The sequence below is a fragment of the Astyanax mexicanus genome, chromosome 15 (assembly GCF_023375975.1).
Source record: "Astyanax mexicanus isolate ESR-SI-001 chromosome 15, AstMex3_surface, whole genome shotgun sequence".
NCBI lineage: Eukaryota > Metazoa > Chordata > Actinopteri > Characiformes > Acestrorhamphidae > Astyanax > Astyanax mexicanus.
In genome coordinates, this window is record NC_064422.1 from 6,646,852 (window position 1) to 6,672,069 (window position 25,218).

At 36.6% G+C, this 25,218-nt stretch overlaps 1 protein-coding gene across 1 annotated transcript; it reads right to left on the reverse strand.

Annotated features, from left to right (window-relative positions):
* Positions 1-137: 137 nt before the first annotated feature.
* LOC103021762 (neutral ceramidase) lies at positions 138-24,884 on the reverse strand. Its single transcript, XM_015601491.3, has 21 exons — positions 24,782-24,884; positions 22,925-23,063; positions 21,435-21,538; positions 19,715-19,858; positions 16,554-16,730; positions 16,304-16,431; positions 15,197-15,274; positions 13,425-13,545; positions 12,736-12,861; positions 11,289-11,375; positions 11,103-11,207; positions 10,239-10,320; positions 8,879-8,994; positions 8,697-8,791; positions 7,973-8,012; positions 6,927-7,025; positions 5,535-5,630; positions 5,234-5,380; positions 4,462-4,518; positions 2,426-2,514; positions 138-721 (listed from the first exon to the last, which is right to left on the reverse strand). The coding sequence occupies exons 2-21, from the start codon at positions 23,052-23,054 to the stop codon at positions 526-528; spliced, it is 2,217 nt and encodes a 738-aa protein (XP_015456977.3). The 5' UTR covers positions 23,055-23,063; positions 24,782-24,884; the 3' UTR covers positions 138-525.
* Positions 24,885-25,218: the final 334 nt, after the last annotated feature.

A 25,218-nucleotide genomic window follows, 5' to 3' on the forward strand; every position in this document is an offset into this window, starting at 1 on the left:
CAACATAAAATGTTAAAAGCTATTATGCCTAAATTGAAAAAGTTAATTGGTGTTTTTGTTCTTTAATTTGTTATCTCAAATGCTGCGCATGATAAGTATATTTAGAATGTTATGGTCAGGTGAAAAAAAAGACAAACTATTTATTTACTCTTTATTTTTATTATTTAATTTAAGTAAAATACACATTTAAAAAAAAATGTAATTAAGAAAGCATATGTGTTATGAACAGCATTACATATAGCCAACACAGAGTTACCAGCTCAGAAAACTATACTTGCTCTTACAGCCTATAACATAGAAAGCAGGCAATAAACCTGCTGTGTACCTGTGTACACTGAAAATAAAAATTCATTAAGTTAGTAAATATAATACAAGTTATATGAGTAGTATTGACGCAAAATATTTGTGTAATAACTGCATTAGGATTACTAAACATTGCCTAATTTGCAGCAGTAAAACATACTTTAGGACAGACATTAAATTTTACTAAACATTGCGCTCCTTATGTACTATACAGGAATAAATTTATAGAGAATAGAGTGTTTTGGTGACTCTGAACGTGTGTGAAGATCCCTCGTATGCAGTGATCACAGGAAATATCACGCGCTGTTTGTAGTGGCCGAAGTGTCGGATCCTGTAGGTGCCGGACTCTGCTGAGAGAGGGATGTGCCACTCCACAGTGGCATTACTCTGATTAGCAGTCCCCTTAATCCAGTAAAACCTGGAAACAGAACAAAAAAATACAAAAGTTTAGTTTTGAGTGCTTAGTCATGTATTCATCATGTTTAAATAAGAATATAACCAAGAATAACACTGTTTGTGCACCTTTACACTTTTATTTCATTTCAACATATACTGTACATAACTTGCTAATAGATCACATAGGCTACATTCACATTACCAGGCTGAAGTGACTCAAATCTGATTTTTTACTCAGTGTGGCTCAGATCGGATTTTTTTCATGGCTGTGTGAACGTGCCAAGTATGATTTTTTCAAATCAGAGTTAAGTCACTTTCATATGTGGTCTTAAATCGGATACGTATCCGATCCATGGACATGTAAACGGTCAAATCGGAATTCATGAGTCTTTTTTCAGCTTTTACGCATTAGCATTAGCGCTACGTGCTTCTCTCTCGCACCCACACGTCTCTTGTTGCAGCTGTGCAGCTATAACAGCAAAAAAACAGCAAAAGCAAACCGCCTGTCCTTTTTTCACCTCCTCGACCTGATCATGAACTTCAGACCAGCTGTTTACTGTTTCTCCACTCCAGCAAAAGATGCTCCACATATGAGCTGCTAACTCATCCATTTCCCTTTATAAAGCTACGAGTCTCTCGTCTCTCTAATATGAGTTTTTTTTGTTGTTGGTGAAGAAGGCGAAGAATGTGCGCATGTGAGGAGTTACAGGGAAGGATTTATTCACATTACACACAGATACAGATCACTTACATTTAAAAGAAAATCAGATGTGAGCAATGTGGCCTGTAATGTGAACGTAGTCATAAACTAGTGTATCTTAAAAAAATAGAATATCATTGAAAAGTTAAGATATTACAGTTACAATTCAGTTCTACATGTGAAACTAATATATTGTATACAGTAGATGTATTACACATAGAGTGACCTATTTTAAGTGTTTATTTATTTTATTAAAGAATAATAAACCTATACATAATAAATATACAGTAGAAAACAATGCAAATGAGTTGATTGCACTTTAAGGAGGTTTGTGTGCAATTCTGACATTAATTCAGCATTTGGTTTTGAAAATGTGAATTCTTGTGTATTGTTTTTTAATTAAGAGATTAGGTGCAGTGAAATGTAATGTAACAGTGATTTTGCATTTCATTTTGGTACGTATTCTACATGTTAGTGTGAAAAAGCAGTTAATCTTGTGGATTGCATTTACATTTTTTTCCATGGTAGTGTTTGCTTTTCAATTTGGCACTTATCATCTCCATACCCAAGGGGTAATATAAACAAACACAAAAAGTGAGTTTTGCATAATATATTCCATTAGAGTTTATCATAATCCCATTTATAAAAGCAATAAAATGGAAAAAAAATATATATCCAAAGAGTGAGCACATGTAATAGACTCTGTAAACATTTATAAAAGTCTACATATGACTTATACACAGACATAATGTCAACAGTTTTCACTCTGTGCTCATTAAACGCCAGTACCCTGTGTTTAACCGGCAATAATGAAATGATAACGCTTGATAAGACTCTGACTCAGCTTTTGCTTTATCAGAGAATACACCTCCAGAGATAACTCCGTGTCAAAGAGTGGCCTATATGCTCTCTGTAGCAGCAAGAGCAAAGATTTACACAGCTGTGCTGTAAATGTAAAGAGGTGATTAAGAAACAGCATGCGATCAATGCCCTGATGTACATGAACGCAAATTAATGATCCACTACCTGGTCTCCCATGATGCATCTGTATGAACAACCTCCCATGTGCTGGTGCTGTTGTGAAACTTCTCCACTGTGACGAAGGTCTTGTCTCTCTGTTATCAGAAACAGCACAAATTAGAAAGCTGTGCTACATTTATCAGTTGCTTTATGTGCAAAAAAACAAACCTAACATGATTCAATGTTTGAAAGAACAACATAAAAACACTTATTTTTACATTTATATTGATCATAACCACAGCAGGCGTCCCAAGTCTCCCGGAAGTTGCGGGAGTCTACCGCATATCAATAACGGCTCCCTGATGCCCGCAAGTCAGATAAAATGTCCCGGAATCTAAAACAAGTGGCCCAAGGCCCCCTCGTGTGCATATTCATGAAGTGCATGCCAAACAGAGAGGTTTCAGATTGGCCTGTTCTCTGCAAAGAGTCTGTAAGTCAGCCAATCAGTTTTTAGTGTGGGCGATCAGTTTTTTTTTTTTTCCCCTCATGGGCGGGTTGCATTCAGGAGCATCATGGCTCCCATCAAAACTCATTTCCCCTCTGACTACTCTAAAGTATATCCATGTCTGGTAAAAATAAAAAAAAAATTGTAATAGTGATTTTAGCACTGCCCACGGGGGAATTAAATGATTGCAAAATGTATGTTGAGGTGAATTAATGTGACAATGTGATACATATTTATAATAGCCAAAATATAAAGTTCTGTTATCCTTTTGGTATCCTTTGGTGTGTGCGCGAAGCTTTGGCTTTTTTTGGGCAAGGGATTGAGGGGGTATGGGTGGTCCAAGTCCAGGTCCGGGGGTACCTCCCTGAAATACATTTTTGGAACTTGGGATGTCTGACACAGTCTAGTTCTAAAAAGCTGAAAACTGCTAAAAAATGAGCTTTCTATTAGGTGTGTTATTGTATCGCTAATGTGCAAAGCTAAAAGCCTCTACTTTAACAACTCAATACTATTCATTGTCAGATTAGGATAAGGTTGTTTTGAGTAGGACTATGTATTGGCAAGAACTTAGCGATGTGATACATATCAATAAAGAGGGGTTATGATTCAACATATTGTGAGACTGTAAGCTAGAACACGCAAACAAAATTACACAGCACTCTTTATGCTGTTATTGACTTTTGTAATGCAAATTAAAGTTAAAGAATAATAGAAGAAATGATGAGACAGGTGTTTGCCCACTCCTGATTCATCCTATTTGTGTGTGATTGGACAGCCAATCAGCCATAAATATTGGGATATTTTTCTAAAATGATGAGCAGATTCAGGTTTAGGATAAAGAATAAAGTAAAAATAAAAAATGATGGGATTTCATTGCCCAGCGTAATGATCATTACATTACATTACATTACATTACATTTGGCAGACGCTTTTGTCCAAAGCGACTTACAATATTGAAGTGCAAATAATAGAAGAGGTTAAGTACAAAAATAATAGAAGTTAAAAATAAAGCATCTATAGATAGGGCCTTAAGGAGGTCAGAGGGAAATAATGGGATAGAGGAGTAGAGAAGAGGAAGAAGGAGATGAGGTTAGAATTAGTTAGTTTGTTAGAGGTGTTAGGAGAGTAAGTGCTCTTTGAAGAGCTCTGTCTTCAGGAGTTTATTAAAGATAGCGAGAGATTCTCCTGATCTGGTAGTAGAAGGTAGTTAGTTAGAGGTGTTAGGAGAGTAAGTGCTCTTTGAAGAGCTCTGTCTTCAGGAGTTTATTAAAGATAGTGAGAGATTCTCCTGATCTGGTAGTGGAAGGTAGTTTGTTCCACCATTGGGGAACTCTGTATGAGAACAGTCTGGATTGCTTTGTGTGAGTGTTTGTTTGGCAAAGAGAGGCGACGTTCACTGGAGGAGCGCAGCGGCCGGGAGGTAGCGTAAGCCTTCAGGAGTGAGTGCAGGTAGGAAAGAGCCTGTACTGTCATCACCTTGTATGCGATTGTAAGAGCTTTGAATTGATGATGATGATGCAGATGCACTATTTAAATTAGACCAGATAATGGAAAACGTACCTACAACAGTTGTACCTTATGAAAAAGTATGCCTTACCATTTCCCCGGAGTTTCTGGGGTTCCCAGCTACAAAAGTCACAGAAGCAACCTCTCCCTGCACACAACGAAGCACAAAACAAACACAACACAGCTAAGCGTGTGAAGTAATGTCTGCGCATTGTTTGTAACAGTAAATCTATCATTTCATTAAATCAATTTAATAAATATTAGAGTTTTTTTGTAATAATATGAATACAGAAATGCACTCTGTCTGTGGTTGTGTGGCTTCTGATTATCACTCTTTATTTATGCCACCATTCTGCATAGCATCTGCCCTGTAAAACCATTCTTGTAAATTTTTACAATATGTTAACAGCATATTATTGTATAATAAAAACTGTTATTTATTTTAAATTAATTACATAATATTGCAGCTTTCTTACTGTAAGTTTTGGCATGAATAAATACAATATAAAACTTGAAATAAAAAAAAATAATAACTATATGTACTTTAATTGCTTGGGGTCTTAAGTTGCAAGTGCAGTACTGTAAAATTCTTGCTAGCCATAAACTGAATAAAATTGAAAATCCCTCAAAATACTGCGAGCAGAGAAGCTGTAAAGAAAACAGTAACTTGTTCTTATAATCTACAACACTGAGGCCACATAGGCAACTAAAATACACAAAAATAGTACACTTAAATTGTAGATATTAAGTAAACTCTAAAATAACAGTTATTTTTTAGGTTCCCCAATTCTTTACGTTAAGTAAAATTAACGTTACTAATTAATTTTACAGCACGACAAACCATATGTAAATATTTATCTCACCACTTTATACACAGGGTGAACCTGCTGCAGGACGTCTCCAAATGTGGTGTTTTCTGGGCTTCTATCCACAGGCGGCTCCCCCAGTAGAGAGAAGAGATTACTGAAGAACGGAGGTTCAGGACCCTTTGGCAGCTCCCCCACTTTACCCTGTAATGGAGAAAAGCATTTTTTTCAAATCTAGTGTAGACTATAGAAAGATATTTGGAGCTATGATTTAAATGATGTAGTGTACGGTATGTATCTAGTACAAACTGGTACCTTAAACTAAGATTGTTAATTATTATCAGGTAGAAATGCTTACCTCTGCTATGGCTCTGGCCAGGCCTCTGAAGTGCTGGATGTAGGCTGAGAGAGTGTGAGGACCATAAATAGTGGAAGCACCTTCATATCGCTGCACCTGTTAATGAGAAATATCCAGTCTATATGCTCAGACTGCACTGAAAATCACTATTCACAGCTTCTCAGGCAGACATAAATACTATTATTTCAGTGCACTGTATACCACATTTCCCTTTTTTAAGTAAAAAAATATATATATATATATATTGAAATGATTGCTTTATTTACACTCTTAAATCAGTTTTTACTGTTTTTTTTATGTGAAACATAAAGTAAAAAATATTTTTCTATTTCTATCCATGGCAAAATAAATTAATTTTGAACACATTAGACATTCTTAAGATTAAAACATATTCCACGTAAAAGATTCAACTTTGATCTCGCAGCAAGCAAGAACTCATGAGACCAGGGAAAAACTGTAGTCCAACCACCAAATACACAGACGAGCAACTAACAATAACAATTAGTGAATCCCCTGAGCTGTACAACACTTCCCTACACTCATGTAGAGAGATCAGGAGGAAGAGCAGCGAGCAGAGCAAAAAGCGTGTGATAAGCGTGTGTTTCCAAGCTAGCGCTAGCACTTATCATGGTCAAAGTTTAACCATGTTAAGCAGCAAGTGGTAGCGCAGGAAAAAATTGTAGTCCAATTAACAAAACACACGGGCGAGCGACTTATATTAATGATTAGTGAACATGTTAAAATATTGTCATCTCAAAAAATGACAAAATCAAGGATGGCTCTTCACTCTGTGCTGGTGAAAAAGTTCTACATAGCTTCAAAAACACAACATGAAATTTGAAGAAATGTTTGGAGTCACAGCAGCACACTTACAAAACAAGTGCCAAAGGTGAAGCAAAGCTTCCAGTGAAGTGAGTTTTGGCAACTTATGATGAGGCGGCTTGTAGTAACTTAGTTACTTTTAAAATCATGTAATCTGTACTGTCTATAATCAGTATCCAGTAATCATAGTACATTTTCAAAGTAACTATGCCATCACCGACTGTGACATACTAAAGCAGAGCAGGAAACTGGGTCCCAGGGAAGTATTACTAAATGATAATGATCCCAAACACACCTCCAAGAGTTCCAATGCCTTGCTAAAGAAACGGAGTGTACAGGTACTGGACTACACAAGCATGTCTCCAGATCTAAACCCTACTGAGCACAAGCCTCTAACCTCCACCAGCTCTGAGATGTGATAATGGAGAAGTGGAAGAGTGGATTCCAGTGGCAACCTGAAAATCTCCAGTAAACTCCATGTTCAAAAGAGTTAAGGCAGTGCTGAAAAATAATAGTGGCCACACAAAATATTGACTTTTGATGCCAGTGGTTATATTTGTGTTTATTTACCTGATACTCTTCATAAGTAGTGATGTAGTGTGTGTAGATGTTGCAAAGGCCAGTAATGACAACTTCTGAATTGGTGAACGCAGCATTCTTCTCCAGCTCCTAAAAATCAAGTAGAGTATGTATAAAACATGATCAATCATTATTAGCATTCTCAGTGTTTGGTCTGCTCTGTGTTTTTCAGTTTGTTTTTAACCTATTAATGTGGACATAGTTTGGAAGGAACATATGGCTTTATTTCTTTTTCATATTTAAATAAGATAAATGTCCCCTACTTTCCACTTTGTACAATAATTAAACATTCCATCACAGCTAATTCCTAAATGTGAGAGACAAAGAATATGATAAGATTCTCAGAAGATTGTATTCATAAATTCAGAGAACATGTTCTGAGCTAAAAGAAAAGAAGCAAACTATATCAATCTGTAAACATGGTGAGAATAAAACATGGTGAGAAGGTGTAATTGTGCAGAGCATGTGGAAGAGTAATTTTTATTTAATTCAAAATAAATGGCTGTAGCTATAACAAAATATAAAGAGCCAAACCTACCATCTGTTTTTAAAACGAATAAACTGTATTAGACATTGTAGAGAAGTTGTGCCAGAACACTGTTCTTATTAATTAGTGGTAATTAGAATTAGTCCCCTCCCAAATCAGGAATTTTACTGCTAAAAGAAATCTTAGGGATTCTAATTGGCTAGGCCAATCGTCCCACCCATTTAATGCTGCTAGTCAGCTGTATATCCCCCCATCACAGGTGATGCCACAACACAAGGAGAGTGAAGCCTAACACACGTGAAATCTTTTCGAACACAGCACACAGTGCGCTCGGAGGAAAGCGCAGCGACTTGGTTCTGATCATCTCACAAACGTCTTGTGCTGATCAACATCATCCTAAGAGGAAAGAGCACCATCTACCCACCTAGAGAGAGCAGAGGCAATTGTGCTCTCTCAGGGCTCCAGCAGCTGACGGCAAGCTGCATGACTGGGATTTGAACCAGCAATTTCTTGATCATGGAGTCTGTGATATATCCTTATCCCATCTCACCTGTTTAACGCCTTCTCTGATCCTTCTTCCTGACATTGTTCTGAAATCACATAAAAAACACAGAACATTATGCCTCACAGTTTAAATCCTGGCATCCTGCAGTTCCACTTTAATATATTTACATTGTACTAAAGTACATTCATTTTCAATAGGCATATATGCTGCTGAAACAGGGAGCCTAGTGCATCTTTTGCACATTTATCAACAATAATATTTTATCATTATATTATATTCATTATGGCTTTTGTCTTTAATCAAAGGTGATAATGAAAAAATACTGTGTGGCTTGCTATGCCACTCTGAAGATTTGGTCAATGGGGGTGAATGAGGGTGTATAAAGTGTATTTAATGAATTACATTTTGATACATTGATGCCTTTCTTGACAGCTATACTAGCCTTAAATAGACTTTACACCAAACATGTTTTAACTTGTGACTGCAAGAAAAATATTGTACAACTTTTTACCAACCTGCCACATTTTAACCCATTTTCTACCCCAACTGGAAGGCCAGTTGCCCCACCCACTCATTAGGACTCCCCCTTCACTAGTAAGGAAGACTAGCACATGCTCTCTTTAATACATGTAAAGTCAGACTCCACCCACCCAAAGAGAGCATGACCAACTGTGCCCTCTCGGACTCCGGCTGCTGATGGAAAGCGGCATGATCCGGGATTTAAACCAAAGATTCCCCTATATATTTTAAATATGTCTTAAATACTTACGTTGCCTCTCCTGGAACAGCCACTATGGCCACCGAACCAATGGTGATAATCTGAACATCTACAATGTCTGGATGCCACGGAAACGGCCAGTTCATCTAGAGATCAAACAAAACATCAGTTCTCAGCTAAAAAAAAAACAGAATACTGAGGGTGGTCTGGTAGTGAATCTAGTAGAAACATACCTCTCCAGTGCTGAAGAGAATAGGTTTGGGGTTGTGACATTCTTGAATCTCTTTGGATGGTGCACCTAAGAGAGCGTCCCTAATACCATCCCAGAACGGATCTCCTTCAACTGCCCCTGTTAATTTAATGTTGAAACAATGCTGTTAAGACAGTGCTTGAGTACAAAGTAGATATTTACAGACAAAGACAAGCACATTCACTATTTATGTTGAAGAAGAAAACTTAGAAACAACATTACTAATGCATATAATATTCAGTTTAGAAATCAATATTTGGTTGAATAACCCTGATAGCTTTCATGCATCTTGGCATGCTCTTCACTAGTCTTTCACACTGCTTTTGGGTGCAAAAAATTTAAGCAGTTCAGCTTTGTTTGATGGCTCGTGACCATCTTCTCATGATTATAGGGGTTTAATGGCTACAGGTGTAAGGGCTGGGTCCAGGGCTAGGCGGCCTCCAGCCACCAGAGGGGGCAACAGGCTTAATCAGGCCTAACCAGCAACACCTGTGGACTGCTTTTAAAAGAAGGAGGAACACAAACTAGCAGTTGCTGGGTTTTTGTGTGTGTGAGTATTCTTTCTTTTGAGGTTTTGGGTCGCTTGGAACTCTTTTCTTTCATTCCTCTCACCAAAAGAAACGAGAAAATAAAAAAGAAAAGTAACAAAGTTTAAGTTTAAAAGTTACATTAAACTATGGAAGGAAGGCAGTGCCTCTTCTCTTTCTGTTTCCACCTTTCAGTTTCTTAGTTCGCTATTTTATTGGAGGAGCCATTTGGTTTATTTTGTCCATTTTCCCTTTCTTTTGGGAAATCCAAATTTCTCTCTGGCATCCTTTGTTCGTTTCCTGCCAAAATCCCCACATTAGCTGTGGGATTTTCTTTGGATTTCCACCTGTTTTCAGGATCCACCCGTTTTAAGCCTGCCCTGGCAGTTTTAAGTAGATCTGCTTTACTATATATATATATATATATGTTTCAATATCCAAAATGCCTGTCTCCACTACAGTAGTTACTGTGGTAAATTAGCCAGCAAAGGTTAGCAAACCTTACTGAAGCTCAGTGATTACCTGTACCTCACTCATGGCTGCAGAACACTGTTTACTTGCTGCTGTCTAAACCTGGCCACCCTGGGTGTGGAAATGGGACTGGGAGATTTGCGATGGGCAGACTCACAGGCTAAAACCCTTTTTTTTTTCAAAGAATCTCTTTTTTAATATTTTGGGATCCAAAAGAGGTTATTGCGCTCATACAAAAACAATGTATTTGTACCTTACTTTTTAAAAGAAGTTCCTACATGACATTCCAGTTACATCCATCAGCATTAAGTAGAAACTTGTAAAATTTCGAAAAGAGTAACTTGCCTTGTGTGAAGTTCAGATCTCCTCCTCCGTCTATTGTTCCTGCAGCAAAGCTGTGCCCGAGTGCAGGTTTACAGGTCTTAACCTGGTGTTATAATTACGATTAGCAAATTAGCACAAATGCATGTAATTACTGTAAGTATACCATACTTATCCTACACTATAATCCTGGGTAAATTGAATCCAATACAATTAATGTCATTTAGGTCATTTGTTGAATACATTTTTTAAAGTAATATTTACTGAAAATTTAAGCTATTTGTAATATTAATTGCTTAGGACAATAACTTTGAATTGCACATTAATAAAAAATAAATAAATAAATAAAAAAATGCTATGAACAGTAAACAGCCAACTCAGAGTTTGCGGTTCAGAATATGATGCTTGCTCTTATAGTCTGCAACTTACAGGCCAGGCAGTTTATCAAAATTTAGCTAACGTAGTCTGGGGGCAATCACTACACACTGATGCTGAGTGTCACTAACTGGGAGATACACCTGGTATGCAAATAGATTGTGCCAAAAGCCAATAGAAAATAAGTGGTTCAGTGGTTTTAAGTTGATTCAACTCTTTACAGGTGTTACCAATTGTTTTCTTGGTGACTGTGGTCCCAGCTGCCTTGAGATGATTAACAAGATTCTCCTGTGTAGCTTTAGTTTTAGATCTCTCACCTTTCTAAAATATTTAGTAAAATACTCTAAATAGCTGGGTACTGTTTAGAAATATCCAATGTTAGGCAAAACCTACTTAAATTCTTTATTTAAACATTTTTGTTTATACAAGCAAAAATGGTTAAGACACAGCCCGTAATTATCCAGACCAAATGTGTAAGGTGCATGATTTTGCAATTATTTGAATGTTACTCACACTGTGGGTGGAGTCAAGTTGAACAGTGACGTCTGTCATGTTGACCCACTGATGAGCAGCATGGACACTCCCCCGCAGCTCCTGTTTAGCACTGCCATAAAGCTCCTGAACATCAGAACACTGTGTTAGAGAGTGCGGAGGAGAAAATCTAAAGATTATATAAAAGTAGCAGAGTCTGCAGTTTACCTTCGCCTTTCTGTAGATATTCTCTCCTATAATCCTGGTGCTGTCAAAGATGTCGTTCCCCGGCCCAAAGGCAACACACATTCTAGTCTGTGATCAGAAAGAAAAGAAAAATTAGACTAAATAAGACTAAGAATTACAATAGAGTGAAGAAAATAATTATTTCATCCTTCCTGATTTTGTAAGTTTGCCCACTGAAAAACACATAAACAGTCTATACTTTTAAGGGTAGGTTAATTTTAACAGTGAGAGATCCTAATGTGCTTCTCCTTTGTTGCCTTGTTTATATGTTTTAGGTAATTGTCATGCTGAAAGACCCAGCCACGACCCATTTTAATGTCCTGGTGGATGGAAGGAGATTGTCAATCAGGATGTTATGGTACATGGCTGCATCAATTTTCTCATTGATGCAGTGAATTAGTCCTGTACCCTTGGTGGAGAAACACCCCCAAAACATGATGCTCCCACCTCCATGCTTGACAGTGAGGATGTTGTTCTTTGCGTCATAGACAGCATTTCTCTTCCTCTAAACAGGACGAGTTGAGTTAATGCCAAAGAACTACATTCTTGTCTCATCTGACCACTGCATCTTCTCCCAATCACTCTCAGAATCATCCAGGGATTAATTGGTAAACTTCAGACAGGCCTGCACACATGCTTCCTAAACAGGAGGACCTTACAGGTGTTACCAATTGTTTTCTTGGTGACTGTGGTCCCAGCTGCCTTGAGATCATTAACAAGTTCCTCCTGTGTAGTTTTAGTTTTAGATCTGATCTCTCACCTTTCTCATGATCAAGGATACCTTACGGGGTAAGATTTTGCATGGAGCCCCAGACTGTCATTTTGTATTTCTTCCATTTTCTAACTAACAGTTGTCTCCTTCTCACTCAGCATCTTACTAATGGATGGAGCCATGTACTGTGAAACAACCTCCTTCCCTCCGCCAGGACATCACATTTTTTGAACTTACCCTTAAAATTATAGACTGTTTATCTCGTTGAAAATCAGAATAGAATCAAATAATTATTTCCTTTACTGTACTAGTCAAAAGTCATGCAAACTATTAAAGAAACATAAGGCATTATTTATTTAACAAAAATGTAAAAAGAATGTTTTATATTTTAGATTCTTTAAGGTAGCACCTCTTGCTTAGATGACAGCTTTACAAATCTTGGCATTTTTATGGCCAATAAACAGCTTCCAAGATAAGAGCATCTAAATGCTTTACAGAGTATTTTGGTTTGTTTAACACTTTTAAGTTACTACATGATTTATTATATGTTCCTTTATAGTCTAGATGACTTTAGTATTCATTTACAATGCAAGAAAAAGACATGTATATGTATATGTTTCCCTATCATAGTCAACAATGAAGGTAAAATAAAATGAATTTGTATAATGAATATGTTTTTTTTTTTTTTTTTTTTTTTTTTTTTTAAAGGTAACTTACCCCACCGATGGGACAGGAGCTGTTGAGGTAATCACATCTCTCTCCTGTGTTTATACAGTACGGACCACGAGTGTTAGGAGTCACATCCCCGCTGTTGGCAGTTGCAAACGCTGCTACAAATGGACCCTAAAGGTGTAACATAGACTGCTGTCAAGAAAATCACAAATTACAATGCTAGTGATAGGGGCATAGCATTGAAAAGGATGTTTTAAAGAGTTACTATTTTAGCTGACTCCACCCTCAGCTTTAATTTAAAAAAGGCAAAAAAATGGGAGGGGTAGTTTGGGAGAGGCACTGGGTGATGTATGGGTTTAGAGGCAGGGCAGGAGGGAGAGCTGATTGGCTGAGCTGTAGTAGCAGCAGCAGCAGCAGTGCGCCTCTGATAGCCTTGAGACTGGGATAATTGGACGTCAGCAGGGGGGGCGGTATTATTGATAAACTGATCTGCATATTGTGTACGGACAAAGTATACGGACACATCATCCACACCTATAGCACAGTTGAACCTGAGAGGGCGCTGCAGAGGGGGAAATTACCACAATAAAAGTGTTTTTTTGAAGGGTAGGAAATGTTTAAAAAGTTTTTAAGCAGGACTGGTATGTTTTATTACTTTAAATGAACACAATTTAGCTATTAATGGAAAAAATATGGTTTAAGATTTAGTGGCTCTTTAAAGAAGGTCATCTCACCTCACCGGGTAAGTAGCCAATGTTTTTCTCCTGCTCGAACAGATAGGAGGCGTAGCCGAGGTTATCCGAGCTCACCATGCGATTGGTGTAATTCATACTTACTGGATGAACAGCAAACCAGCTAAAAAAAAAGATCAACACAAGTATTTAACAAAAAAAGTATTTTAATACTTTTTTAATTACTCTGTAGGTAGAAGTATAGATACTAGGGTTTAAAATACTTCTGTAGAAGTTGAAGTATCAACTCAAGCTTTTTACTCTTTAGGTAAAAGTCTAAAAGTACTGCTTTAAAAAAAAAGTAGTTTTAAAAGTAATGTAAGGGAAAAATTTTATCAGGAAAAGCTTAGGCTGAACCACAGAGTACCCAAAAAACATTTTTCTAAAAGCCATGATGAATACAATGTTATATTAAAATATTAATGTTGATAAATTTGGGATGCACTAGGCTCCTCTCTGTTTCAGCTGCATATATGCTGATTGTAAATGAATGTATTTTAGTAGAATGTAAATATATTAAAGTTAAAGCTTAGTTGGACTGGAGTTTGTCTGGAGTTCTCTTGAGTCTCTGCACGGATCATCTTCATACTAGACTACATACGTCTGCTATGTTCTTGCTGTAGTGAGTGGTGGGGGGGGGCATGTGCAGGTGTGATGGATCACAGTATAAACCAATAGGGAGTCGGAATGGTATATGTTTATACTTCTCTACATCCAATCACAATCAGATTCACTCTATCTGGATGGAGAGATTTATCTGGATAGGGGTTTAATTGAACGATGAGAAGCCGGAATGAAAACAAGCTGAAATGAAATAGTAGTAACAAAGCTATTTCTAAAATGTAAGGAGTAGAAAGTTCAGATAATTGAGTAAAAAGGTAAGGAGTAGAGTAAAAGTCATCTGAAAATGTATTACTCCAGTAAAGTATAGAAAAACAAAATTTCTACTTAAATGATATAATTAAGTATTTGTACTTCATACTTGACACCTATGTAATGTAATAATATAATATTTTAAAGGAGACATGAATATTATAAGCTGTGGAGCTTTGCTAAGTAAGCTAGTGCAATTAGTGTAACATATCAAGTCTAACAGCTTCTAAACCAGTGCATATATCTAAATCAGGCTCACTGTTGCATGGCTTTTATAAGATTAGAGAACAACCTATCCTGTCAATGTGTCCACTACCTAAGAATTGAGGTTTTGTCCTTTAAACCTTTGTTGATGGCACATATAAAAAGGTAAATGCTAATGACTGTAGATCAGAATAGGAGATACATCGCATTTACAGTATATATGTATAAAAAGACACCTACGAGCTGAGAGGAGAGCCCCTGTGTATTCTCAGTGTCCTCATTTTTATTTTGTAAGGTTCTGTTTGGAAAGTTGTTTTCAAAGGGGGGGGGGGGGATTGGTAGTGTCACTGGTGTAGCATTGTTGACCCTCCTGGTGTTGGGTTGGAGGATGGATGGAGACGGTATTTACTAAAAGAACTACTGCTTGTTTGCCAGTCTGTCATGTTCTCCACTGTTAGAAATAAAGTTTGATAAACTGAACTTTGTTCCAGCTTCGTTATTTCACGCCTGGTGACACTACAATATTAAACATTTGTAATTAAAAACACAACACTGTATCTTCTAAATTACAAATCTCACTGATATATCATGCTTCTCAGGTTGCTACAATGCAAAGCTCTTTTATACTAATAACGTGTCATTTGTGTGTCTCATCATGTTTTATATATCAGTGTGTTAGGTTTTTAAAACAAACATACCTGAAAACCCCCATTCCATCTCCATCCAAATCTGTAAACTTTAGAGTCACAATCTGCTCATCTGTATTGGACTTATATCTGCAACAGAGGAAACCTCAATAATGTAATATCCCATCATTATTTCAATTTAGTGCTGATATCATTTCATGTATATAGTACCAGTTTGGACACACTTTATATTCATTGGTTCTTCATTATATAAAAAAAAAATCTTCATTGTAGATCAATACTAAACTCATACAAACTATGAAGAAAAACATATGAAACTGTGTTAATAATTTGTGTTAATAAAACAGAATATATTTTATATTGTAAATTCTTCAAAGTAGCACCACATGCTTAGATGACTGATTTTCACATCTTGGCCGTTTTAAGAGGTAGAGTCACCAGGGATTCAGGCTTTCAGTTAACAGCTGTGCTGAACTTATCAAGAGTTAATTACTTGAATTTCTTGTCTCTTAAAGTGTTTGAGAGCATCGTAAAGTAGTGAAGAGGTAGAGTTACAGGTTTACAGTGAATAGCTCTATTTAAGTAATGCTCTAATCCATATTATGGCAAAAACTACGCAATTAAGTAAAAAAAAATAGTAAACTGTAATGATGAAACTGGCTCTCATCAGGAGCACCCCAGGAAAGGAAGAGCAAGAGTTATCTCTGTTGCACAGGATCAGGGGCGTAGCAGCAAATTCTGGGCCCTGTACACCCTCTATGTAAATGGGCCCCTATCCATGCCAGTAAACAAAGGAAAGTGAGCGAAAAAAAAATCAGGATTTTCATGGGCCCCTCTCCCTACTCGGGCCCTGGGTAGTCAGGTCCGCTTTTCCCCCCACTACCACGCCCATGCACAGGATAAATTATGAGTTACCAGCCTCAGAAACTACAAATTAACAACAGTTAAGAGTAATTTAGTTTTATGATGCTACAGGATTCTTTGTGTTCCTTCATAGTCTGGGTGATTCAGAATTAATTTAATAAAAAAATCAATTAAAAAAGTGCAATTTTACTGGTACTGTATCTAACTGGCAGATATGGTTACATTTAGTGCAAATAGTGCAAATGCTTGCCATAGGAATAAATAATATTCAAAATAAAAACATGCATATTTTACCTGTTTCTTTCCTCCTCAGGGTTGTTCAGGTATGAGTGTGGACTCCTGTTGAGATTACTGCCCACAATTTCTCCTTTGCTCACAAATATTCTCCCAGGTCTCATATTCTTATGGGCCACATCAATGCTCTGATTCAGGAAATTATGCACATTTTATTTAATAAACAGTAAATAACCAAGCAAGCTGATATATTGCTGTAACTGTAAATTATATTTATGGCTGTTTTCTAAAGCAGATCAGTTGGAGGCACCTTCACAATTCCGTTGACAATGGGTTGGATGGATGACTTGATATAACCTTTACTGGTGATGATAAAGAGTGTGTACTGGAAATAGCCCGCCAGGCCGGAGTGTGTGTGTGTTCCACTCAGAATTACGTTTTCCTGCCTGTAGAGATCTCCGTACTTCAGCTCCAGCTCTTTCAGCACCTACGATATCAGCAACAGGTGAGATATCAACAGATCCATTAGTGACATCCCATTCTTAATTCATAGAAGCTATAAGAGATTCAACTCTTCTGGGAAGGCTTTCCACAAGGTTTAGGAGTGTGTTTATGAGAATTTTTGAACATTTTTTCAGAAGTACATTTGTGAGATCAGATGCTGATGTTGGACTGGAAGATCTAGCTCACAGTCTCCACTTTATAAAGTGGAGGTTTGTTACTTCATAACAAAGGTTAAAATCAGGACTCTGAACAGGCCAGTTGTGTTCTTCCATAATTACCAAATCATTCCTCCATGTCTCTTTACAGTCCTTGCTTTGTACACTGGTCACAAACGATCTCCAAAATGTTCCAACAGGTTGTTGAAATCTCTTGGTATGCCGAAGCATTACGAGTTCTTTTTACTGGAACTAAGGGGCCAGGTCTTGGAAAACAAACCAACACCATAATCTTTACACTTGGTAGAACACAATTAGACAAGGACCATTCTCCTGGCAACCACTAAACCCAGACTCATCCATCAGATTTCCAAGCTTGATTCATCACTCCAAAATCCAAAGGTGTCGATTTTTACACCACTGCATCCAACACTTAGATGGAAACCCACCATGAAGCTGGTGTTTGGATGTCTATATTGATGTAGTGACTCTGCAGAAAGTTGGTGAACTCTGTGCACTATGCTCCTCAGCATCCGCTGACCCCTCTCTGTTATTTTACACTGACAGAGCACAAAGTCACTATCGTTCCCAGTCTCTTTCGCTGTGTTATAATATCACTGACAGTTGGCTGTGGAATATTTAGTAGTAAGTAAATTTCACAACTTCAGACTTGTTGTACCAGTGTTACATCCTATCATATTACCATGCTGGAGTTCACTGAGCTCCTAAGAGAATTGTCCCATTCTTTCAGTAATGTTTGTAGAAGCAGACTGCATGACTAGGTGCTTGATTTTATACATATGTGGTTATGGAAGTGATTGAAACACCTGAATTAAAAAATTTGAATGGGTGAGAGAATAAATAAAGAATGTAATAAAGTGTATGTCTCAGCTAGATAATTGATTAGTCACTGGATCATTTCACAATAGGGGTAAAGTTACTTCCCCCACTGCCTTGTAAAAATATTCTCAGATGCTACTTTTGGGTAGAGTACCTCTTGGTGAGAGATTGTTGACTGTATGAAATGCCTCTTTACCTTTGAAAGGTGCACATCAATGAACTGAGAGAAGCAGGATGTTCTAAGAAGTGTTCTAATCATGCTGATATTTGTGATAACAGCACGGCATTCTTACACAAAATCTGTATTATTCTGCGACAGTGTTGCCAACTTAGCGACTTTGTCGCTATATTTAGCGACTTTTCAGACCCTCTGGTGACTTTTTTTGCAAAAAAGTGACTAGCGACAAATCTAGCGAGTTTTTGTGGTGTTTTTGGAGACTTTTGGCAACTCTGAGATGAACACACATGCTCTTCAGATACTCTGTCCTCAGCGAATAGCGGGTGCTGCCGCCGTGAGCCCCACCCACAACCCTCACAGTACAGTCTCTCTCACACTCAGAGCACACCCACACCAATCCACCAACACGCTTTAAATCAAATGCACATGCTCACTGACTCCGCCCCATATTTACAGAGCAGGATGTAAATATAAAATTTCGTGTCTTCAGTGTGACACGAAAAGAAATCACTGAATTTAACTCACACAGTCTCAGTCAGTCACTCACCTCCTCCACAGTGTCTTCCTCTTTGTAAAAAGCTAAATATCTATTGAACCATTGAACAATTTGTCTAAAATAGGTTTAAAAATAATGAAGTTATTGTAAAAAAGTGACTGCCTATTTAAACAGCAACAGAAGTTGTTCATTTGTTAGAGTTCATTTGTATCATTTAAAACATATTTAGAGTGTTTTTTACTCACTTCTTTTCTCTCCCACAACCTTAATCCTTTACAGCTTCAAAAACATGTATTATGCAAATTATGCGATGGCGTCATTAAGCGACTTCTAGCGACTTTTAGGAGAGCCAATAGCTTCTTTCCTTACTGAGGAGTTGGCAACACTATTCTGCGGATGGATTGCACAGTAACAGCATACACACACACAAGACATTGGTATCATCACCTCCAGCAGCAGCATCAGCATTAGCTTAGCACAGGCTAGCGCCCAGCCAAAGCAAGCTTGACCCATCAGTCACCTCGGCCACAGTCTGACAGCCGGAACGGTAACCAGCCAGGCTAGGCTAAGCTAAGCTAATGCTGAGCTAAATCAAGCTATGCTAACCTAACCACAGTCCTGCAGGTGCAGCTAGCCTACTAGTTAGCTAACCAAGGTTTGAGTAAAGAGGCTTTGTTGTGATTTTCTCAATCAATTCTACCCTTGCTGTGGATCAACAGTCTCTGCCTCAACTACGTATGTGGTGATCTGGGAAGCATTGCATACAAAAGTCAGTCACCCCTAGTAGTGATTCAAGGGACATTCAGAGCTTTCATCTGGCACTTTTCAGCAGGATAATACTCAACAACACTCATGAAGGGTTTTTTAGGAACGTCTCAAACACTTCTTTGGCCTGCCCCAAAGAAGTGTCACCTGATGTCAGCTTCAGCAAACTATGAGTGTAAAGGATCTACAGGCCCAGCTGCAACATCTTTGATTCCAGAAACTCCTTTTTTATAAATAAATGTGTTTTACATGAATCCTACCCCATCTTTCTACTAAACATTCATCCAACTATCTTCTTACCTGCTTTTTCCTGTAATCCAGAATCATTTGATGAAATGAAAACCCCTCTAGACAGGGCTCCAGCCCATCGCAGATTACCACACACAGCTATTCACTTACTCATTCACACCTAGATGCAATTTTTGGCATAACCTGCAATAATTGACTCACCTACCCACAGCCAATGTACCAGGTCACAAGGAGAGCACACCAAAGTCCTCACAGACCATAAAGTGTCAGAAATATCAAATTACCTCTAGTCTCAGTCTTTGAGAGACCATGCCAATATCTGCGTTCACGAACACCACCCTCTTGCTTCCATCGTCCACAATGAAGGCCCTGCTGAACAGACGAGTGTGGATCCCACCTGCAGTCTGATCCGGGTTGGCGTAGCCCATCTATTTCAAAACATACACAATATAATGACCTTTGAATGCTGGTGATGGCCTCTGAAGACCATATTATATCAAAGTAAGCATCTTTCCTCATAAATGTAATTGCCGTGTTCTGATATGATTTCAGAGAACCTCACCCATAATAAAACTGAGACTGTAGTTCTGTATCTTATGGGAACTGATCTACCCATGCTCTATCCCTAGATATGTTGAGATGTACAGTACCAGTAAAAAGTTTTCATTATTTTAAAATGTTCTGCATTGTTGATTAATACTAAACTCATCCAAACTACCCTATAAAGAAAAACTTGGAATTATTTAGTAGACAACCCAAACTATGTTTTATATTTTAAATTGTTCTAAGTAGCACATCTTGGTTGGATTTTTCAGTCAGCTTTATGAGGTAGAGTCACCTGGAATAGCTAGGTGTGTCTTAAAAAATTAAGAACTTAATTATATCCTCCAGAGCAGTCACAAAAAACATCAAAAGCATTATGATGGAACTGGCTCTCATCAGGACCACCTCAGAAAAGGAGGAGCAAGAGTTCGAGTTTCCAGTCTCAGAAACCACAAGTTAACAGCTCCCCAGATAAGAGCACCTAAATGCCTCAGAGTATTTTTCTTTGTTTAACACTTTTAAGTTCCAACATAATTTATTATGTGTTCCTTCATAATCTGGATGACTTCAGTATTAATTTTGAATTATAAAATAAAATTTCAATATAAAACTGAATTTTACTGGTACTGTATCTAACTGGCAGATATGGATACATACAATGTAGGAAAAAAGAAATAAGCATTAAATGAAAAGGTCTGTCCAAACATTTAACTGGTACTGTAATTGCCTTGTTAAGCAATACAATCTGCCAAAGGTGTAATCATTTCTAATAAAAAATAAGCAACCTCAAAATTTCAAAATCCTTGAAGTAAGAAAAATAAATGTTGTGCTTTTTTGAGTTAAAATGACTTTAAATAAGGTGAAAATTGTAAGTAAAATTGATTAAGGTCTTCTACTTATGCTTACACAATACTTGATAAAACAACAATTTATATCAGAGAAAAAAATAAAATGTATTGTGATTGAGCATGTGATGTGATTGGCCATATCAGCCGGTAACCGAAGCTCTCCATGTATTACTCTGCCACATACAGGTAAACAGTGATAATGGAACTGTGGTTATCGCAGTAATACACCCGAGGTTCGTGCTATACTGTGTAATATTGGCACTGCTGAGTGCCACATACAGGTAAACAGTGATAATGGAACTGTGGTATAATCGCAGTAATACACCCGAGGTTCGTGCTATACTGTGTAATATTGGCACTGCTGAGTGTATTATTGCTTAATTTGACCATAGTTACCATAGTTTAATGTGTAGTTTTATGGTTTTATAGCCATCTTGTTTCATAACATAAACATAAAAAATGTTAGTAGTTTGTCTAACTCTATTTAGCTTACTTTCCTGTTCTACCTTAAATGGCTGGAAAAATAAAATAAAATAATTAATTATTAACACCCACTGCACTGTCCACTGTCAAAAGCTATGCATAATCTACAGTCTTACTCTGTATCACTCACCAGGGGGACATCCGCAACTGGTCCAGTGCAGTCTGCTCTGCCCACCCCAATCAGGTAGGGGTTCTCTGGAGGCGATACTGATGGAGTCGGTTCCTCCGGCTCCGCTGTGCATTTGGTACACAAATATAAAGAAACACCAATTTAAAGAGCGGAACATAATATTTTAATAACAGAAAAACTCTAAACATCAACTGATTGGCCATTTTATTAATACCACTCCCTTGTTTCTACAATTAATCTCCATTTAATCAGCTCTACTGACCCTATCCTGTTCTGCAATAATCACGTCCACACAGGACCAACACAGAGTAGCTATTATTTGGGTGGTATATAAAGGTCATGGTGGTGGTGTATGAGGTGTGAGTGTGTGTTGTGCTGGTGGTACAGTGAGTGGGTCAGGTACAGCAGCAGTGCTGCTGAAGTTTTTAAACACTGTGTTTAATCAATCACTGTCCTGCATTCTATTACACACTCCTACCTACAGCTGTTCTACATTGTAGATTAAGTAAATTCAGGATGCTGACCACAGGACACCACCCACAGGATGCTGTTTAATGAATTATGCCCAGTACAGCAGTGACACTGAGGTGTTTAAAAACTCCAGCAGCACTGCTGTATCTGATCTACACACTAACACCTCATACTCCAACATCATGCTAATCACTGCAGTTCTGAGAATAAATGACCCACCACCCTAATAATAATAATGATAATAATAATAATAATAATAATAATAATAATAATAATAATAATAATAATAATAATAGCTGCTCTGTGGTGGTTTTCTCTCTGGTGAAGTCCTGAATATTGAAGAACAGGGTGAAAAGAGAATAATAAAAAATATGTCTGTAATTACATAACTACAAAATGTCCTATATATTCACTGGTGTTGAATAAAATGGACAGCAATCAAAATCACATTTAAAAAATAATTGATCCTCAAAATAACATATTTTTTTTACTGTTTTAGAATAAAAACATATATTACTCTAACAGTCTATTTACTGTGATTCAGGACATTCTGAACAATAATCCTGGAATATGGATTAATGTATACAGTACCAATCAAAATGTTTGGAAACATTTTCCCAATTTCCCATGTTTTCCTGATGAGAGCCAGTTTCATCATAAAGCTTTTGATGGTCTTGGCCACTGAACTTGAGGATATTTTCAAAGTTCTTTACTTAGTTGAGTAGGTATTGTCCCAATATTGACTAGAGCTATTCACTGTATACCTGTGACTCTACCTCTTCACTACTTTACAACTGATGCTCTCAAACTCTTTATTAAGAGACAAGAAATTCAAGTAATTAACTCTTGATGAGTTCAGCACAGCTGTTAACTGAAAGCCTGAATACCAGGTGACTCTACCTCATAAAGCTGACTGAGAAAATCCAGCCAAGATCCAAAATATTTTCTACCAAAATTTAACGTGATAGATTACTGTACATTAATCGAAAGACGTATAGTTTAAGAGCATGAGTTATTACGTGTTTGGGAGTTGAGGTTGATGGCTAACACAGTGATCAGTCCGATAGTGATTCCAGTCATCAGCAGGAACAGAACAATGAGCATCAGCTCCAGACTGCTGAGGCCACAGCAGACAGCCTTACGAGCCATTCTTCTGTACTAAACACACACAGAGAGAGAGAGGAGATCCAGGAGGCAGTAAACACACCTCAATAATATTAAAAGATTCCTACTGATAAAAAAAGAGAATACAAAAACAGGGTGTTATTGATTATTATTCTATTTTACCACAGTGTACCCTTACTCTGTAAATATAAAGCAAGTGTAAAGCCCAGAAACGGATGAAGAACTGTGCAGATGTTTTAGACTGAGAAAAGTAGATGTTAATTTCTTTCTAGCCAGTGTTAAAAAAGCTACTGACATTAAAATTAAATTGAATAAATTGAAAATAAAAAACTTTCCCTCAATATGTTTTTTAAACAGTGGTTTCCTTGTGATCATTTTAAATATGTAAAAATCTATTTTAAAATAAAAATAATATAAGAAAATTCTGTCCTGGTGGAAATGTTTTACAACATACAGAGTTTTTTTTCTTAGTTTTTGTTTTTTTGACACAAAAAACAACTATTGCCAGATATAAATACAGATTTAATTTGTACAGTTATCAGTTATTAGTACATAGTTTATCAAATATATACTAATAATGTGAACATTAAAAGTTCTGTTACAATGTTCATATGTAATTAATTGATTGATTTATTGATTGATTGATTGATTTAATTTGTTTTAATGATTTAAAAATAGTGCAGGGCAGTCATTACATTCTTTAACAATTTTTAAAATATATGACAATATATAACACAATAAAGCCCTAAGGCTTATTTGAAATGTCGTCATTGTTCACATTAAAGAATCAAACAAAATAGACAACACAACTCAAAATGAATTAACCAAATTAAAGGAAAACATTTCGATGACATACAATTTCTTTTTATTAATAGGACATATTTATTAATAGGAAGTATTTTCTGAACTAAAGCTGAAGGTTGTATTAATTTCTGATTGTATTTAAAACATAAATTAATTAGCGTTTTTTTGTATAGTGACTATGAGTGTCTCTTAACACTGAAATAGAATTGATATGATGGTTCGACACTATATACTATTTTATAAGTAAGCAGCATTTTAACATATGTAACTCTAACTGTCAATAACTTTACTGACCAAAAAGGTGTAATTTGATATGAATGATTTCTAACTCACTTAAAGAAACAGAAGCATTTTAATAACATTTTAATTTAAAAAATTTTTTTTTAAGTTATCCTGTTATTGGTCAATTCTTGACATTAAAACAATCCTAAGTACACTTAAATATATAAAGAACAAATCTGTAACTACATACATAATTAATTATATATTATATATTGTATATACTGCAAAAATCCATAAAAAAAAAATACACAAAATCAATTCATTGAGAAATATATGATTATGTTATGCAAAAAAAATCTGCCAAAGCAAATATTTCTTTATGTAAGATACAAGTAATCGCAAAGTCTCAAAAATACTTAAAGCAAGCAGAAATCTCTGATTGGCTTACATTTGGAGATAAGAATCACGATAACTTTTTTTGTGCTTATTTTGAACCAAATTACTTAAAACAAGCTGAAAAGTTTACTCCTAAAATAAGCAAGAAAAAATAAGATACACCCCTCGAAATTAAGTCATTTCACTGAGATTTAATTTGCTTTAATTTGCAATGTAAATACATTAATTGGCCCTCAGCAAAACAAAGTATGGGCTTTAAAATTAAATTATCAAAAAAAGACAACAACAACATAGTAAAATTGCAGTTTTAACAAGTATTGGCGACTTACACTCAGGTAGCAGCCTCCGTGAGCGGATCGATACCTCTGATTCTGATACAGTAAAGCTCTAAAGCTCCTCAGGGACAAAGGTGGCTTTAACAAGCACAGTTTTACAGCCACTATTCAATATAATCCCAGTGTAAAACACTGTGTTTCCTTTTTCTGCCAACAGCTGCGTTAGTTACGTAAACACAGACACATTAGCGCAGTGATGCAGTGTTTTATAGCAAAATCATGAGTCATAAAAAGTATTATCATCTAGTCTAATTCATTTTAGTGAGTCTCTAAAATGTATGAGGTATCAGGAGATGATCATATTTAGAGGATATAATGGACGGATCTACTTTGATGCTCATTGCTATCTTACACCTCGCCAACAGTGTATTTTCACAACTTCCATCTGTGTCGTTTAAATATGCTTGTGGATATATCTATGTAGCAGGATT